We start from the raw sequence: 18224 nt of genomic DNA, 5'->3' as shown, positions 1-18224 counted from the left end.
TACGAATGTTGGTAGTTGGTAGTATGGATTGGATAATACGGAAACGATTCTGTGGAAGAGACCAAGATACCTTTATGCCTGGTCTAGAGAATGAGGCGGAAAATGCCGATGAAGCTCTCAAATGATATGAGGCATTCCTATGGACAGTGCAGTACATAATGGCTGAATACAAAGGAAATCGCGCGTCGGTGCCGGGAAATTATACAACGAAAAGGAAAACAAAGGGATCGCGCAACCGTAGGAAATTCCCAAGTTCCCAAAAAGGCTGACACGAGTTCGTAGCTTGCCAGAGGTGTCCAGAGCGACCCCCTAAATAGACGAAACTTTCAGTCTCTTAAACCCTATTGCAAGCGCCAAGGCCGACAAGGGAAAAAAAGTAAACACATACCTGCACTCAGAGAGGGGCCCCCATATGAACATGCAGGAACGAGTGCAATTTACTCCGCATCCGGATGAGCCAACTTCCACTTCTCAAGGGCAGCGTCCAGCTCGCTCGTGTCGTCGGGGATCACGCTGAAACGCTTCGCGTGGGTGGCCTTCCATTGCTCCAACTGCGCATCCAGCTCCGTCGTATCATCGGGGATCTTGTTGAAAGCAGCAGGCTCCGCCTTCGCGTCACGGCGGGCGTGCGTCTCGCGCCATCTCTGGACTTGTTCTTCCAGAGCTTTCAGTTCATTCGGGTCATCCGGGAGGCGGACGAACGGTCGGGCGAGAACCGAGCTCGCCAGGGCAAGGAGTGCAAGAGGAACCGACCGGAAGAGATACATTTTTGTTATTTTGTATTCTGTCTTCCTCCTCTCTTTTTGTCCGTACTGCTCTCGACTCAACTCCGCGTTCAAGATTAAACGAGCGACGATGATGTTGACAATCGAAACAGTTGACGTTCAGGGGTTATGATGAAATGAGACACCCCCCTATGCTGTCTGGACCAATCACAGTGCGAGGTTGCTAAATCACGTGATGAAGGAAATCTGCCAAACTTGGCGCTTTTTTGCGTAATTTGGGGGCCGCACAGCCAGGCCATCGGAGACGACCAGCGAGATCTGTTTATCCTACCGTTTTCTCAAACTTACAGCGGTTGTCTCTAGACAAGAGCTATTGCAGTAGGCTCACTGAACGAAGTTCCGACTAGTTAGTAAGTACTCGAGACTATATGTTACTTTACAGCCCTGCCAGCCGAAATGGTTCGAAGCCGCAAAACAATTCCGCAGGGATTCACATGTTCAGATGCGGCCATGACACTGAGCGTTCGTTCAATTTCATGGCCGTCTCCAGCTTGCAAGATCGGCGTTTGTCTCCATTTCCTTTGGACAAGAAGACGATTCCACAGGACTTTGTAGCAGTACTAGATTCGCATACTCTCGATAATATGCTATTAGTACTAAACGGATCTTGCACTGCAACTAGCTGAGTCGCCTTTCCCGGTCAATGAGATATGATAAATCAATGTTCAATGGGCAGAGCTTTCATAAGTTGAGCAATCGATGTCGACATGAAGTACACAGCACCGTCGCTGACACTCGAGACAAAACCCTAACTCACGGCATTCACTTCAATCCCCGCCACAAACTTCAACTCCCATGGAATCAGACGTGACAGTTTGCCGCGTCAACTAACAAGTAGTATTCACCTTGCCACTCTTGCCATTTATCCATCTATGACCAGTGCTCGTAGCGGCTTTAAGATTCATACCATGGGTCTCAGGTCTCATTTCAATGTCCAATTCTGCCATATACGAACGAAAAAAAAAAAAAAAACATCAATCGCAACACCTTCTTTGCCTCTTCCGTAAAATCTACAAACTATAAGCCATTTCTATTTAGCGGGCTTGAGTCCCGACAGTGAAAGCCTTGCCACGATAACATCACGAAACGTCACTGCTTGTGTACTTTAGTTGATGTCAGTTATTTAAGGAATGTCTCGACATTCGGTCTCGCCAACTGTCCAACGTTATCACGGAACAGAAAGTATTCGACATCGATATCATTTCACTTGAGTAAGCGAGAATCCAAGTCAACGAAGATGCCTCGTGGTGAGCCAGGTCCGAACCAGGAACGGGGTTACAAAGCGTACATCCACCCTTGCAACGAATGAATTTGAAAAGTTCGAAATTGCTGACAAAAAGCCTAGAACCCTCCACAACCCCAACGTGAGTAAGACAGCCAAAGAAAATGCCGCCCGCGTACTGCAGGAAACCTACGGCGAGCAGAATCCCTACGAGACCCCTTCTCGCCGAGGTAGCGCCTCCAGTGAAGAGAGTGAAGGCGGCGGCGATGGTGGTGGTCGGTCGTTCGGGAAATACGGCTCCGAGCCTGTTCCCAGCAGTCGCGGCGGAGAACGCAACCGGACTAATGTGGTTCGAGGGTTGAAGGCGTACGTATCCTTGAATCCATGGCCGCTGACGGTCAATACCGGCCAGGAGGGGGCCTTGTCGGACTGGCAGATGGCTAATCTTGCTCTGAAAATCTAGGGCTACGCACAATAAGAGCAACACCGAGATGGGCCGGCAGCAGGCGGCAAGGAAGTTGGAGGAGCTGGGCGAGAGCTCCGATTAAAAACAGTTCTAGAATATATGTCCCTTGCTTTCAGGAGTATATATTAGATCGTAACATGGATCAAGATTGTATATATACGGGGTTCGGGAATCTACAACAAGCATTTGTCAATGTCTCAATGGGGTTTCATCTGCAATATACCGTAATGTCATATTGTAGGACAAGCCACCATCTAGGTAGCTACTAGCTACTACTACCTTGTCTGCAAGCCGAACCCTGCAGGGAGGCAGGCTGATCCTGTAGGCTAGCGGATTCCGATTTTCCGGGGTAACGTCATCGCATCCTCGCGGCCCTCATCATATTCCACGACATGAGCCATTTGTAAAACGGAAAACAGCACAGTCGAGAACAATCGAACAATCCAGGGGGAGGAGGATGTCAAAGCCCAGACTCATCTTTCGAATATGTACCGACTAGGATCGTGCACAAACCCTGCATGAGTAGTACCGAGGACCACGTCACAGATCTGGAAAAGTTCGGGGATGCCTTACGTCGATGAAATGAGTATGCACATCACCCATCGGCCGAGTCAAGGTGATGGATCGATCGGATAATAACCCGTCGCAATATTGATGACCCGAAATGATCGCTTGCAGAGCGCCGTAATACTAATCATGGCAGTTCTAGAATCATGGCATGATCCCACACCGGAAATCCAAGGATGCACTACCGATGCAGTTCGGCACCCCAGGGACCGCAGTGCTACAGAACTACAGATGTATACGCCGAGCTCGAATATTGAGTCGAGATGTCAACAATTAACAGTACTTGCAACGTTTGGTTGCCTCACTTCGGTAATTTGCGCGAGCATATTGCGGATGGGGTCCAAAAAGCGAATTTGGTCTTCAATTTCATGCCGCTCTTGCGTGCGACGCCGTCATTTTCCGTATCCATGCAAGCTCTGTTAAGCGAGCCATCTAGGAGGATCATCAAGCCACCATTTATTCAGCTATCATCTGCCGATAAAACAAGCACGATCACTTATCAAATTGACCCTGTATTGAGTTCATGACAATGATAATAGCCACGAAAGATACAAGGCCCTGCAATAGATTTCTTCGGCCGTTTATCGATAACACTTCTCGGATGCAACTAAGATATCGATGACTGACCGTATACTCTATATCATCGTATATCGCAGTATCAATTGAAGCCGGAGATGTCGCCGTGCATGTTCATATTCATACCGATTCGGCACTTCGCTTTCTCGAAATCCAGCCTTCCGGCACTTCCAGCACCAAAGCAGACGCAATTTGTGGTCTATCCGAGAACGGCCAATCATCGACATTACCGTCAAAGCCTACCGAGAAACCCCTTCAGCTTCCTCGATTCCATCCCTTCCGATAGAGTTGTACGAAGAATCAAATCTTCATGCATCCGGCGATTATGGTGGTTCCTGATGAGGATGAAGATCTGATAAGCCGACCAGTAACCTAGCCTAGTAAAGTAACTTTATCCACATTCAGCTCCTTGCACACAAAATTTTGCACGCCCTCAGCTTTCAACACGGCTGCAGAAGAGTGAAGTTAACCGAAGTTCAATTTGCATAGAGCCAGAGATTGAGTTTGACGGAGAACAGCGGGCCTGGCGGAATCGTTTCGACATGAGTTTCCCTTTGTTGTCCAGAGCATCCTCCTCCAGTACCCCGAAGGTTTTGGAGTTCTATCGGAGTTTCAGGATGCTATCAATTTCGCCAAGAATTGCCAGGTTCGAGGGCATCCATTGCAATTTTAGATGGGTCTAACCTAATCGTGATTACTAACACACATCCTCGGCTGTCATTGGCTGAAATGGGACATTGTCGCCTGGTAAAATGAGAAGATATCGCAAATTTTGGCAACGATCTGTGCAATTTCGGGATTTTGCAGGGACGGAGAAACTGCTTACTCGGTAGGACTTCTCCGTCTGGAGGAGTTAGCCTGGCAGGAAATTTTCGAGAATTCAGCAGCGATCATCATGGACCGTCCTTTCTGATTACCGTCCATAACATTAGGCTGATTGAATGGGATGCCGACGGATAGTTCATTTGTGGTTGTCGTATTACACTGTTTTGCCTGAGAAGTTAATTAGTCATGATCGTATATAGAAAAACCTTGTGGTGGTTGAGCACGATCCGGCATGCCATCAATACGAAAAGCCGGCAGTCCGCTGAGGCTGTTGAGCTAACTCAACCTAGCGCAAACTCAGACATGTGGGACAGTGGGATTAGCGGAATCCCCGAGAGGATGAATGATGTCGTTCCCTCCTCAGATCCTCCCATTTCTCCAGTCGGTCTCTCCCGGACTTGACGATTATATTTTTCTGTCGCAAAGAGAATGAATCACTATCCCATATCAACGCAATTAACATCCGTCGCACTCAGTCGTGAGCCGCTCCAAAATACCGTGCGGAGTATTCCGTCCAGATATTGATTATTGACCCTGGAAAACTTTTTGCCTGGGGCCGCGCCGTTGCGGGCGGGACCGACCGACCCAGATTGGAAAAAAAAAAAAAAAAAAAAAAAGAACCACTGATATGCAACAACGCCAAGGTCGCGGCGTCCCCGATACGAACATTTCTTCATCAACCGGATTTTTCTAGAAAATCTTTCATGCATTCTGCATGCACCCTCATGCAGTATGGTATCGGTATGTAGGTAATTTTCTGCACATGTCGTCGGATTCAAAATCCTTGGTAATCGTCAAAGACGCTGTGCCGGACAGGTGCTAAGGTAGCTATTTTGTCGTAGTTACAATGCTTGATTGATGGACGGCACGGCGCCAGGCCTTGCAGGGTAAAAGGTTAATTTTGATCTCCGGGTCTCGTACTGCGCGTAGGCTCATAGGCATGTCGCAATGGTCATGCCCTTCCAATCCCGGTCTTTTCCCGGCTGTTGGATCATCCCAACGAGAACCTGCAATTTCCCACGTCGAATTACGATGCTTGCCCACCTTTTCTGTTGGCTTGGATGGTGATTCGATACACCAGGTTCCCGGATGGTGACATCCTTTGCGATCGAGCAGTGTTTGATGGCCCCCTTCGTACTGGAGAGAATTTCGAGCTTCGTTGTCGGACCCACTAAAGGAACACACGTGGGATGTTACTCAGGATGCTGAAACAACGCACGGAAAAGCCTGAGATAACGGCCGCCGGAAGAACGTCTTCGGACCCGAAGTTTGACGGAAAACCCCAAGCCGGCTAAGCATGGCTAGAGCCAAGCAGGGATCTCACCAATTGACAATGAATTGCATGAAGCAATCCACAACAGCCAATAATACCCAGCATCGAGCCCATGCTCCCTGGTCATGGTTCCTCAAGGAATTGTGCCTTGAGCGCCGAAAGTCACCGAGCCTCCACTCCCTTCCCGCACTTGTTGAGTTGTAGCCCCCCTGTTTGATATCGCCTGTCCTGATTTGCAGTGGGCCAATGCCGACGGCCGGTGTGGTGTCATATCCGGCAGAGATGGTGGTGTCCTTTGTGAAGAATCTTGATCCGGCTTACCCACCCATCGGCACCCTCCCCTCCCTATTCTGGCATATCATGGCAGCTCGGATGCCCTTCCCAACTGCCACGACGGGCATCGCTTGATGAACCTTGATCGTCCGTCCGGCCGATGCCGTGTCTCTGACCGCTCTTTCAGCCAAAAAGTACCCCTGGAGCCATCATGTCCACAGGTGATAGCCATTTGCTAGTTTCTGTTAGATGATGGATTCATTGCCGGAACCATCCTGAAAGAAAAAAAGAAAGTCCCAAGACGTGGGTGATGCCATTCACAGCTCGCAACAAAGACGAGACATGATTTGCTGCATTGGACCGAGTTACTTTGCAAGATAATGAAGTGATTCACTTTAATCGAGGTGGAAGTTTCCTACTAAAAGTCTATCGATGGGCGGCCCCCGAAGGGGTTTATATGCCGGCCGCTTTGCAGAAATTCCAAACCTGTTGTTCTCTTTTTTTTTTTCGCGGCAAACTCGCGAGTTTCTTTTGGGCCCCCCCCCCCTCTACCCTACCGAAGCTCTGTGCTCTCGACAGGCCATTCGGATCCTTAGGACCCTCGCTTCATCACCGCCAAAATGTCCCAGACGGCGACCCTCACCAAAGAAGAAAAGCCAATTAGCTACGATATCAACATTCCTTACGTCACGGTCTCTGGCGAGTCCGTGACACACACTAGGTATCCTCAATACTTGCCCACCTGGGACAAGATCTGGTTCGACCCATTGCCGCCCTTCGAATACCAGGACCCCGCCCTGCGTGTCAAGGACAAATCAAAGCCCAATTTGCTGGGCCCGGGAACCAAAGTGAGCCACATCCAGCCGTACATTGGCAGCATTGTCGAAGGCGTTCAATTGAGCCAGCTGTCCGATGCGGCCAAGGATGAGCTTGCCCTGCTCGTTTCCGAGCGCAAGGTCGTCGCCTTCCCGGACCAAGACTTGATCGACGCGGGTCCCGAGGCCCAGTCCAAGTTCATGCGCTATTTCGGCAAGCCGAACTACCAGCCGATTTCCGGGACCGTCAGGGGTTACCCCGGATTCCACATCATCCACCGGGACGGCAACATTGATGAAATCACCCGTTTTCTGGAGCAACGCACCACCACCACCCTGTGGCATCAGGATGTCAGCTACGAGATCCAGCCCCCGAGCTATGTCATGCTGGGTCTTCTGGAGGGACCCGACGTCGGTGGTGATACTGTCTTTGCTGCGACTGATGTGGCCTACAAGTAAGTTCATTGTCCCATCATCCGAGTTTCCCTTATCGAGACTGACCACCCCTAGACGCCTCTCCCCTACCTTCCGGGAGTTCATTGACAAGCTGAAGGCGGTCCACTCGTCGGCCAAGATGATCAACCATGCCCGCCTCACCGGTGGCTTGGTGCGCAAGGATCCTGTCGACACCGTGCATCCTCTGGTCCGCGTGCATCCCGTCACTGGAGAAAAGTGCCTGTTCATCAACGGCGAGTTCATCACCAAGATTCAGGGACTGAAGGAACCCGAATTCCGGAACCTTCTTGATTTCTTGCTCCAGCACATCATTACCGGACATGACTTCCAGGCCCGTGTCCGATGGCAGCCACGGACCATTGTCATGTTCGACAATCGTTCCACCATCCGTGAGTATCCTCTACATGTCTGCCATACATTATCCCGGTCATACTAACATGGACGACCAGATACCGCTGTCGTGGATTACTTTGACGAGGAACGCGGCGCAAAGCCTCGACACATCTTCCGTCTTTGCGCTCTGGGCGAGAAGCCGATTCCGGTTCCGACTGACAAAAACTAATTTTTTTTTCCTTTTTCCTTTACCAAACTCAAAACCTGGTCATGGTGGGCTTGTGTTTCACGGCGTTTCGAGATTTTAGACTGGATGCGTTCTCGGATAGACTGCGATAGAGACTGGTACACTGGTTTGTTTTTTATGGGTTTAAACTACGGCTACTAGTGATTAATGATTGAGATTGCCAGCGCGTTCATCACTTCATAGTCGATGGAAGCTTTGTAGCATTACCTCGTAGCACGTTCATTTCGCGGCTCCAGTTTCGCCTTCTACAAGGACTTTTACTCTATTTGATATGCTGTACTTACTATTCATGTCAACTCTCAAGCATGGATGTAATCTCACGTTCCCTCGCCATGACAGAATGAAGTTACTGGGATTGTAGTATTAACATGATCTGCTTATTACACAGTACTTGCATTCATACAACCATGGTATCAATACTCAGGAGTATCGAGTTCAGAACAGAGAAGGTATCATCGGAAACTATGTCGCCAAATCATTTACAGGTTGGTCATGACGCATTTTCGGGCGCCGGCTCCCCCTCCTTCACACCGTTACCGTTCCCCTTAGATTCTTCCCTGCTGACCAGACCCAACTCCTCATGGATCTGGTGCATGCGCTCCTTCTCCGCCGACGCCACACCAGCCGAGCCGAAGATGACATCCATTTCCTCCAGCGTCAGCTGCTTGGTCTCGGGCACGAAGAACCAGATGAACCCGGCACCGAGCAACGTGAGCAAGCCGAAGAAAATGAATGTTCCGTAGCTCATTCCGGAGATCATGTCCGGGGTGACTTGGCCGACGATGAAGTTGTTCATCCAGTTGGAGCTGGCACCCAGGGCGATACCATAGGGACGAGCAGACAACGGCCACACCTCGGCAACAATGATCCATGCGCAAGGACCCCACGACCAGCCAAAGTTACCGGCGAACAGCCAGACGAAGACGATGGCCGCCCAGCCGGCGTCGCGGTGAGTGGGCCACTGATCCCGGTTCTTAGCGAAGATGACCGCGATGATGATGTGGCAAGCGCCCATTGCGATGGCACCGGTGACCAGGACGATCTTGCGTCCAATCTTGTCGACGTAGAGAATCATAGGAATGGTAGTGACAAGCATGACTGATTTCGGTCAGAAACCGTGTCTGTATTATGACCCGGGGTTGACGGCACTTACCAATTCCGACGACACCCGTAGCCAACAGCGAGGTGGTGTTGCTATCCATGCCGAGCTCGGAGAAGATAGTCGGCGCATAGTACAGCACCGCGTTGATACCAGTCCATTGCTGGAAAAACATGGTGACGGTGGCCACAATGACCCGACGGAACATGGGCATGCTCCGGAAGAGGGAACCAATGGCCACGAACTGGAGCTTGAGCGTGTTCCACCAGTTCTGTTCGGCAAGGTGCGGGAAATTGGCCTGCACAGACCTCTTCTCGAACATCGACTGGGCCTTGATCTCGAGGAACTCCAATTCGACGGCCTCGTCATCAAGAGAAGCGCCCTTGCCACGCAGTTTGGCAATGACGCGGCGCGCCTCCTCCTCGCGGCCGTGGTGGACAAGCCAACGCGGCGAGTACGGCATGAAAAGCATACCGACGAACAGAATGATCGCCGGCGCCAACTGCAGGCACAGCGGGACCAGCCAGGCGGCCTCGCTCTGGGTGTCTCCAGTGCCGCCGATGTAGTTGGTGCCGTAGTCGATCCAGAAGGAAATCATGATTCCAAACTCGATCGAGAATTGCTGGATACCAACCAGCATGCCTCGAATTTCCGGCGGAGAGCACTCGGCGTTATCTACAAACATCTGTCAGTTGCAATACTCAGGACTATGATTCCCGAGAGAGCACATACACATTGGCACAATCATCCTTGTACCTGTTAGCTTGATCTCACTAATCAAAATAAATAGGAACTTACGATAGTGAACCAACACCCATACCGGTGATAAACCGGCCAGCAAGAATCGATCGATATCCAGGCGAGGAAATCGCAGTGCATTGGATGACAACGCCGAGCATGAAAATGGCCGTGTTGACGAGAATCGCATATTTACGGCTCAACACCTCTGCCAGGAAACCAGAGTAGAGAGTTCCCAACCACGCGCCGAGCTCGAGAATCGCAGTGAGCCAGCCTTTTTTCGTTGGGTTCTCGACATATTCGCCCATATGCCGTCCAAATGCATTCATTGTCAAGATACCTGGTCGTGGTTAGGCATGCGTCATGTCCGCTAGGTACTTTTATGGGCACTAGGAGAGAGTTTACCTGAGAAGACACCCTGGTTGTAACCGTACAATAGACCACCCAGGCAAGCAAACGTCGCGATACCGACGACATGCAAGTTCTGGAAGAAAGCCCGGGGACCGGTCACACCAGCGACGGCCATCCGCCGCTTGAGCGCGGCATCTTCGCTGGCAGGAGCGATTGGCGCCATGATGGTACAAGCCCTGTGTACCCTTTGGTATGCCCTAGGACGGTGTTGGAGAGGAGAGCTGCTCAAGCTGGAAGAGAAGCCAAAGCAGCTTTTTGCTGTACCACACAGGGAAAGGGTTTATATAGGTACACTAAGGTGACTAGGTAGGTGGTCCTACTTTATGCGTATTCGGATACAACATTGCCGCGCAATAGCCAAAACTTCATAGCCAAATCTCCCAAGCGTCAAGGGCTCCAGAGACGAAATCTCACCCGACTTGCCCGCCCCGAAACATAATGGCAAAATATCGACTAATTCCACCCTTGTTCCTTATGCTCACTTGGCGTATGGGGTTATTACGGGGCTCCATACGGAGCTAGATTCAGGCTAAAATCCCCCCAAGCTCCGGCTAAAAACATCGATTGCGGAGAAGCGGCTCAGGATTGGTGATTTGACGACGGAGGTTCAAGGGTTTAAATTTACCCTAAAATGCTTGCTTCTTCGGGAGCTCGGCTTCTGGGGCCAATTCAGCGAATAAGCAGGGTTTTCGGTTGGCCGTAGAATTGAACCCTTATCCGTTTTAGGTTTTCACTATTAAGCTCGTAGATATGCACTTAATTGATTGGCTATTTTGTGGGCGACGTTTCTATGCCAAAAGCGAAAACTTTGTAAGATTTGGAGGGCCTGAACTCTGGAGGCGAAGCTGAAGCCTGATGCAGCACCAGGCACCTCGCGAGAACGAACTGGGAATCTACTTCAGCTACTTATCAATTTGGAATTGTATGCTCATCTCGATCATGCAAGGGAAATGAATTCATTAACCCAAAGTGGTCAGATACCACAGATGTTAGGGGGTACCTAAGGGAAAGGCGATCGTTTCCCGTCTCAGATCCGTAAGGTTTTCTAGAACATTTTTCTAGAACACACGCTCATATCGAGACAAACGGAGACAGGGATGACGAATAACTTAATGGAACGTATCTGACTCCTGGACAGGGATTCCCTGGCCGCCACGGTCTCTTCTCCAAAACTCGCGAGGTATAGAATTCGGCGTCGCGGTCATGCCACATGCTCATCAGCCACCCTCAAGTGTTGACAATAAGCTTAATTATTTATACTCCGTACGTTAATTCATGTTTCGCCAGGATTTTCTAGAAGGTTAAGTTTGATTGCGATCAGCCAGGAGCTGCTATCCTGCTTCTGCGTGGTCAATCACGCAGCCATAGCAGTAAACTTCAGTCGGAGTCGAAATCGTCGTAGATTATGGGTAGTATTTTCTGCGGTCACTAGCATGGATATCATTTCGGGTAAATGGAGGGGAAGATAGTACGCTTGAATCGGCTTGATGATCATGTGCGTGATAACTCACCCTATCACCCACAAGAACGCCGAGGTTGTTTCGGCCTTGGGGAATCCGTACTCAAGTTTTGACGGGAAAAATTCAAAAATTCAAGAGTAGCTATAACTCCTGCCAGCCTTACTAAGGACGGGAGGTATTTCACTGCTCCGCTGCCATCAAAGATGTCGTTTAGGTGGACCAAAATACACCACACGCTACGTCATAGGTTTGAGCTCACGATGGTTCATGGCGACAGATGGAGTCCTGTATTATTAATAATCGGCCCAAGAGGTCGGCAGTACTCTCAATAGAAGTACCGTGCGAACCTCAACGGTGATCTGGACCATCTCGGACAGTCGTCTCCCTTTCTAATCGCCTGTACTCCGTCGATATCAAATCTTGTGAAAATGTCCAAAATCGGCATTTTCCCAGCTTCGGGCGGCCTCGGCTCCAGCGTCATCCGGCATCTCACGCCGCAAATCCCCGCCGCAAACCTCGTCCTGATCGCTCGATATCCGGATAAACTTGCTGAGCAGAGTCGGCTGGGAGCGACGGTTCGCCGAGCGGATTACGATGACCCAACGACGTTGACCCAGGTGTTTGAGGGTATCGGCGCATTGTTCTTGATTTCGTATGCTAGTTGCGAGGATGAGCATCGCATTACTGTATGTGCACCCTTTCTCATACAACCTGGTCATGATGACGCTTATAGGGATTATAGGTGCACAAACGGGCCATTGATGAGGCCGTGCGCAATGGCGTGAAGCACATCTTCTACTCCTCCCTTGCTTTTGCCGGAAACCTTACCAAGAAGACATCCGCACTGGTTATGCGTGCCCATCTCGCAACCGAGGCCTATTTGGAGGAGATAGCGAACTCGAGAAAGGATTTCACGTACACGATTATCCGGGAGGGATTGTACAGCGAGAGTTACCCGATCTACACCGCGTTCTTTGACCCGCGCAGCAGCGACTACAACGAGATTCTGATCCCGCACGATGGCTCCGCACCCGGTATTTCATGGGCGAAACGCGACGAACTCGGCGAAGCGACAGCGAACTTGATCGCCCAATACGCCCGCAATCCGTTGGGCTTCCCATATCAGAATCGTACATTGCTCCTGACCGGACCGAAGATCTACACGCTTCAGGAGACTGTAGACATTTTGGGTCGATACTATGGTCGTGAAGGCTTGCGGATCAAGAAGGTGTCCGTGGAGGAGTATGCGACACAGCATCCACGGATTCGAGAACGCTTGACATATCACGGAAAGGACATTTCGAGGGACTGGGCCACCGCGTGGAAGGCCATCGAAGAGGGAGAGACTGCCGTAGTAACACCGACGCTGGGCGAGCTATTGGGCCGAGAGCCAGAGGATTTCGAAACCACTACAAGAAAAGCGGCATCTAACCAGTAATCATAATTAACTGAAAAGTTTAAGGTAACTTATAATAGTAACTTTGGAAAAAAGATACCGAAATATTTCAGTAGAACGTAATGTCGCATGCATATATGCAAAAATTTACATTAAAGGAGCCATCGAAACGAAGGCGAACAGGTAGAACTAATATACAATACATCAAATTTCACCATCGACGCCAACCGCTCCCCTTCCACGTTGTCGAAGTAAAATGATAATCCGTCGGAAACCGACGGGCGAGAAACTGGAGTGTTCCGCGCGACGGCGCGCTTCGTGATTCGGCTCTCCGCATCTTTCAGCAATTCGAGTCGGAAAAAAAACATTGGCGTTTAAGCGAAAGTGCCCAGAATCACGGTGCAAAACATGAGGGCGACCAGGCCCAGGCCAGAAGCCGTCACGACAGTGCGGCCGGCAACGTCCTCGTCGCCGCCCGAGGAATCATCATCATCATCATCATTGTCGTCGGAATCAGCATCCGAGGTGCTCTCGGCAGAATCCTCGGAGTCGGTCTTAGAGGCAGTCGGCTTCGATGTGGCCGTGGCATTGGTGCCGTTGTTGCAGAAGACCTGGCCGTGGGGGATGCCGTTCTCAACCAAGCAGTCCACCAGGCTTCCAATCGTTTGCCCCTGAGCCAAGCAGTAGACGCTGCAGTCGTCGTTGTATCGCTCAATGGAGGCATCACCGCAGCACTCGTCGAAGGCATCGGCAACGTTATCGCGAGTCAGGTGGGCAGCGCAGGCCGCATCCCTGACTGGAATCGTCCAGTCAGAGGTGGTGCAAGTGCTGGTCGGGTTGGCAGCGGTGGTCGTGACAGACATGGTGACTTAAAGATCTGATATAGTTCGTGACTTGGGAAGAAGAGTGGCGACCTGAGTTGGTACCAGGTGACGGGTCTGCTGGAATTGAAAGAGAGTCGCTGATGAACGAGCGTGAGAGCGAACCGTGGAAGAAGATTTTATGCTCAGGAGGAAAAGCTCAATCAATATGCAGCACAGCTTGGCTGAAAGGCTGAGCTGCTCTTTGGGTTACCAGCAGAGTGTTGGACCTCAAAGACCTGACCAATCGAGAACCGTCTCGATGCTTCAGCTGACGTTACTGGAAATTTCCGGTGGAGATGCTTTCCCCACAAAAATCTCAAGCGACCCAATAGTGGGCCTCCCTTGCATCTGCTAAACTTAGAAATCAGAAGCTGACTGGCTAGACCGCCAGGATCACTCAATCTGCCGGAGGAAAATTTGCATTTTCGAAAATTTCATACGAGCACCGTACCAGGAACCATACCGACTGTGAGTCCCGTGACCCGTCTCCCTGTGCTCCTTTGTGTCGAACGAGTGTACAAGTACCATCAATGCGACAGATTCAGTTGATGTGCGAGCCGTAAACCATGTGATATGCTGTTCTTGACGCGCCAGCATACGATTACGAGTACGTGGCGCGTCAAAAGCCCGTGCTTGACGGCCACTGCCCACTTTGACAACGGGCCGCTGCGGCTGGGTCTGCAATCTGCATTTGCTGCGATCTGATACGAACCGACGCACAATCTAAGCCCTGAACAGCTAGCGTGCACGTGATCTTAATCTTTAGCCAACCAGCCTTGAGGGGAATTGAACTCTCTGCTTGGGGGGAATTTCGGCAGCGCATGCTGTGCAGATTGCAGCCATGCGGAAGAAAACGCCGACGGCATTGACAGGAAACGGTCATGAGTCGCATGTCAAGGTCACCAGCATCATGGATGGAGTATGGACCCCGTGCAGATGGTTGCAAAGACCGCTATTCCCACACGTAGGGCGGTGCTACCCTACGAGTACGAGGACGCTGATCCTGATCAGCACACATGCCCCAGCTACTCCATAGGAAGTATTTGCTTCCGTAATTTTTTTTTTTTTTTTTTTTTTTTTTTTTGGAGAATGGCAGCCAGGTCGATGAGCGCGTGGCTCGGCAATCAAACCCTCGAGAATTACACCGTATCAACTACTATATAAGTTAATACTGGAGTATAGAACTTACCGACTTTATTCCCGTGGTTGCTCTCCCACTTGCCATTGGCCGGCGACTCATGGGGTTAACCCTTCAACCAGCTTGACAGCTCATAACGCCCCCAGCGATCAAAGCATCCTGAAATGGCCCGTTGAGTGTCGGTGATCATCTCAAGCGTTGAGGTTGAATCATTCGACTTTGATCGGATGATGTCATCAAATTGCCAGATACGTCGCAGGGTCCCAGTGATGTCGCCGCGATCCACTGGCTTGCCGTGACGGTGATTCTGTTTCAACTTGAAGCATTAAGGTTGCTTCCTGCTCACACTGTGGTATGAACATCATCAGCGTGACCCGCACGCGTCAACTCCAAGCCCCTTTCCACTGGTATGGTGTAAGTGGGTCGGAACTGAAATCCATAGCGAAAGTAGTTAGAGGATTGTAGAATGCAGTTATGAACATAATTATGCACAGCCGGGAGAATCACATCTCTGATTGCTGAACAATGCGAACATTAAAGCTTAATTACTATACCAACCCTCAATGGGCAAGGAATTGAGCCATGTATTCAATGCCAAAACATCCTCTGAAGAGCTGTCCGTTGCATTGATTCCAGCAATAGTGGCAGCCGCTCGGGCGTCCAGCGCACGAATTACTTCAGGGGGTGCCTCCTCAATGTACGGCCCGATTCTGTCGAACTCGACACCGTACAAATCACGGAATTCGTCTTCCAATATCATAAACTCCCAAGTATTTGGCGGAGTATTTCTCAACAATATGCTGTCACGTAACACGTCTGCGTCCTTGTAGCCGAAAAGTTCTTCATCATCATCAAGAGATTGGTTACCGAGAATGAACCGTACTTCTTTCCTATTTTTTGATGTCGGCTTCTCTGAACGCAGGTTCAGTTTTGTCTTGCTGTCATTGAGACGCATGACATTGACGCCGCCACTGATACTGAGATCAGTACGAAACAGAACACTTTCAAGCAGATTAAGACGTCTGTCAGTCGCAACTTGCGTGTCCTTGAGATGATCAATCATGGTCTCGAGATTGTCGAGTCGCCGCCGAAGAAAGATGATCATGCCCATCATGTCCTCTATCAGATGTGTTTCGTCGAGGGACGGTTGTGCTTCTCTATTCATGGCAATGCTATCCGGCTCGGCTTAACTGACCAGATCGCTCTGGGGAATATGCTAGCAAGGCAGCGGGATTGAAAGTTGAAATGAACGGAACAGCGAAATCTTGATGTGGGAAATCAGTACGAAATTCATGGTTTATCAGGCATTGTCATGACTCTGGATCCATTATTTTACAATAGCAGACCTCCCAATCCTCATTGTTTGACTCAAAGATGGCACAAGGGCCTTTGTACTCCAGTTCAATGCCAACAATGAAGGACTAACAGGAATGTCTCCCAAAGAATGAAACGTGATCATTCATTGCTGCCATTGGGCTTGTGCATTGACCTCTTCCGCTCACGTCGGGGAAATGCTGCATGCTGTAATTAAAGTTGGATGAATAGAGGCATATTGATTCAAGCCGAATTCAGGGCCAGACTTCTACATTGAGAGATGCGGAAAAGAATTAGGTTATGCAAGTAATCAACTTGCTCGCCCGAATGTTCAGTCTTCTGTTCCTTGACAGAATTGGTAGCAATTTAGTCCTTTCTATTCTTCACTGTTGTAGGTAGAGAGGACTCATAGGGCAGACAAACTACGGCGCATGCGAAGCTACAAACTCGGTACTGGAGCAAAATACCACATACAGTTCAATCTTTGCAGTGAAGCAGTACAATTAGGCCGGGTTCATTGCATTGAACTATGTAATAGAAGGGAATAACTAGATCCCTTCAATAATTAGGTACAGTGCCAATGCTTAATCTTTGTACAGAATGATGAAGTGTTCACACATTAACCGGGATGACAGCGCAGCCCAGGTTAACGTTCACAAGACCGATCTGTCAAGGGTTCCCTGTTAGCCCAACTGCGACGCTGACTGGATCGTAGAGCTTGAGCTCACCTGTTCAACATCCTCACAGCAGGCGGTCACAGCACCCTGGCAGGTGTTGCCATTCGCCGCGTTGATAAGGGCAGTGGTAATAGGAGTGCCTACACCCATCAGCATCAGATTCATATCGAGAATTCATGTTATTTGAACAAAAACGTACAAGTCAGACCAACTTGGCCCTTGGCATCGGCCACACTCTTGTCAATGCCGGCCTTTTGAAGGATATTCAAAACATTCGAGTCCGAAGTATCGGAGACTGTCTCGCAGCAGTGGACAGAGGAACCAGGGGAGCAAGTGTTTTCAATCTTCTGCGACAAGTCAGTTTCTTTGTTCATTCACGAAGGAGAACTGATCAGTAAGGAGACTGGTGCTCGCTAAAGGATTCAAGCGAGGCACCCATCACCATTGGTTGTAGGGATGGACTGACCTTTGCCCCAGGGACTGGGTTGGCAGTAGCCGCGCAAAGAGCAGCGATGATGCAAGCCAGTGAAGCGCGCATGATTGTGGTTGAAAAGTGCACAAATTAACTAGTAACTAGCTCGAAGGGCGAGTTTGATGCTTGGAGTCTTGAGGATACAGGAGGGAATCAACGACCTATTAATACTTGGAGGACAGATGGGCAGGTGAATTGTAGCTCTCTTATGGTTGCTGATGCTGGCTCGCTGTGAAGACACTAGATGCTTCGTTATATGCACAATTAACCTACTTTTTACAATGATGATCCGTTGCTAATTTCAAATAATGATTTTCATCTGCATGATCGGCTCCGGAGTGCGGAGTGCATAAAATGGTCAACGGGAAGCAGTACTATTGAAAGCCACATGCAGGTTCAACCAAATACAAACTCTGAATGCAAGGGCGCGGACGGCGGTGAGGATAGCAAAGGAATGTCAAGAGGGAAAGGAAAAAGCAAAGATGTCAGATTCGGCAAAGCTTACCCCGGATAGATCCCTATGGATCAACTTTTGAGATACATAGACTTTCCGCGTGCCCAAATTCAGGAACGACAGGAACAGGAATAACCTGCCGCCAATTGAAAAATAAATCCGCTTGAATAGAGTTTACGAGCACCAACTGAGTGAGGAATCCATTTCACGGGGTACCTCGGGAGTACTTGTGCATAATTTATCGGATTCTCGTATATGATGATGAATCATAGGTTAGGTGTGCTGACCAGGGCTTCAAAATGCTGCAGCTGCCAGCTAGATGGATGGCTGCTACCAGGGCTGGTCTCACAAAATCGAACCTCTC

General features: G+C 49.9%; 8 protein-coding genes across 8 annotated transcripts; 3 read left to right on the top strand and 5 right to left on the bottom strand.

Annotated features, from left to right (window-relative positions):
- Positions 1 to 137: 137 nt before the first annotated feature.
- Positions 138 to 1711, bottom strand: VTN49DRAFT_501 (uncharacterized protein; the record flags this gene model as incomplete). Its single annotated transcript, XM_069413020.1, has 3 exons — positions 138 to 309; positions 442 to 827; positions 1631 to 1711. The coding sequence occupies 3 exons, from the start codon at positions 1709 to 1711 to the stop codon at positions 138 to 140; spliced, it is 639 nt and encodes a 212-aa protein (XP_069271404.1).
- A 311-nt stretch (positions 1712 to 2022) lies between these two features.
- Positions 2023 to 2555, top strand: VTN49DRAFT_500 (uncharacterized protein; the record flags this gene model as incomplete). The annotated part of the gene is made up of 3 exons (XM_069413009.1): positions 2023 to 2069; positions 2131 to 2373; positions 2471 to 2555. 3 exons carry the CDS (start codon positions 2023 to 2025, stop codon positions 2553 to 2555), a joined length of 375 nt encoding a protein of 124 aa, XP_069271403.1.
- Positions 2556 to 6607: 4052 nt separating this feature from the next.
- VTN49DRAFT_499 (uncharacterized protein) lies at positions 6608 to 7820 on the top strand (the record flags this gene model as incomplete). The annotated part of the gene is made up of 3 exons (XM_069412996.1): positions 6608 to 7257; positions 7313 to 7647; positions 7708 to 7820. 3 exons carry the CDS (start codon positions 6608 to 6610, stop codon positions 7818 to 7820), a joined length of 1098 nt encoding a protein of 365 aa, XP_069271402.1.
- Positions 7821 to 8328: 508 nt separating this feature from the next.
- VTN49DRAFT_498 (uncharacterized protein) lies at positions 8329 to 10249 on the bottom strand (the record flags this gene model as incomplete). Its single annotated transcript, XM_069412985.1, has 5 exons — positions 8329 to 8936; positions 8992 to 9612; positions 9670 to 9686; positions 9736 to 10015; positions 10081 to 10249. The coding sequence occupies 5 exons, from the start codon at positions 10247 to 10249 to the stop codon at positions 8329 to 8331; spliced, it is 1695 nt and encodes a 564-aa protein (XP_069271401.1).
- Positions 10250 to 11974: 1725 nt separating this feature from the next.
- On the top strand, positions 11975 to 12984 carry VTN49DRAFT_497 (uncharacterized protein; the record flags this gene model as incomplete). Its single annotated transcript, XM_069412974.1, has 2 exons — positions 11975 to 12232; positions 12289 to 12984. The coding sequence occupies 2 exons, from the start codon at positions 11975 to 11977 to the stop codon at positions 12982 to 12984; spliced, it is 954 nt and encodes a 317-aa protein (XP_069271400.1).
- A 332-nt stretch (positions 12985 to 13316) lies between these two features.
- On the bottom strand, positions 13317 to 13805 carry VTN49DRAFT_496 (uncharacterized protein; the record flags this gene model as incomplete). Its single annotated transcript, XM_069412963.1, has 1 exon — positions 13317 to 13805. The coding sequence occupies one exon, from the start codon at positions 13803 to 13805 to the stop codon at positions 13317 to 13319; it is 489 nt and encodes a 162-aa protein (XP_069271399.1).
- Positions 13806 to 15484: 1679 nt separating this feature from the next.
- VTN49DRAFT_495 (uncharacterized protein) lies at positions 15485 to 16108 on the bottom strand (the record flags this gene model as incomplete). Its single annotated transcript, XM_069412952.1, has 1 exon — positions 15485 to 16108. The coding sequence occupies one exon, from the start codon at positions 16106 to 16108 to the stop codon at positions 15485 to 15487; it is 624 nt and encodes a 207-aa protein (XP_069271398.1).
- Positions 16109 to 16869: 761 nt separating this feature from the next.
- VTN49DRAFT_494 (uncharacterized protein) lies at positions 16870 to 17472 on the bottom strand (the record flags this gene model as incomplete). The annotated part of the gene is made up of 4 exons (XM_069412941.1): positions 16870 to 16923; positions 16986 to 17074; positions 17134 to 17281; positions 17401 to 17472. 4 exons carry the CDS (start codon positions 17470 to 17472, stop codon positions 16870 to 16872), a joined length of 363 nt encoding a protein of 120 aa, XP_069271397.1.
- Between the last annotated feature and the right edge of the window lie 752 nt (positions 17473 to 18224).

The sequence above is a fragment of the Thermomyces lanuginosus genome (genome assembly GCF_041956635.1).
Source record: "Thermomyces lanuginosus strain ATCC 200065 unplaced genomic scaffold VTN49scaffold_16, whole genome shotgun sequence".
In the NCBI taxonomy this organism is placed as follows: Eukaryota; Fungi; Ascomycota; class Eurotiomycetes; order Eurotiales; family Trichocomaceae; genus Thermomyces; species Thermomyces lanuginosus.
Note: the sequence above shows the minus strand (reverse complement) of the source record. Positions and strands in the feature narration are given on the sequence as shown.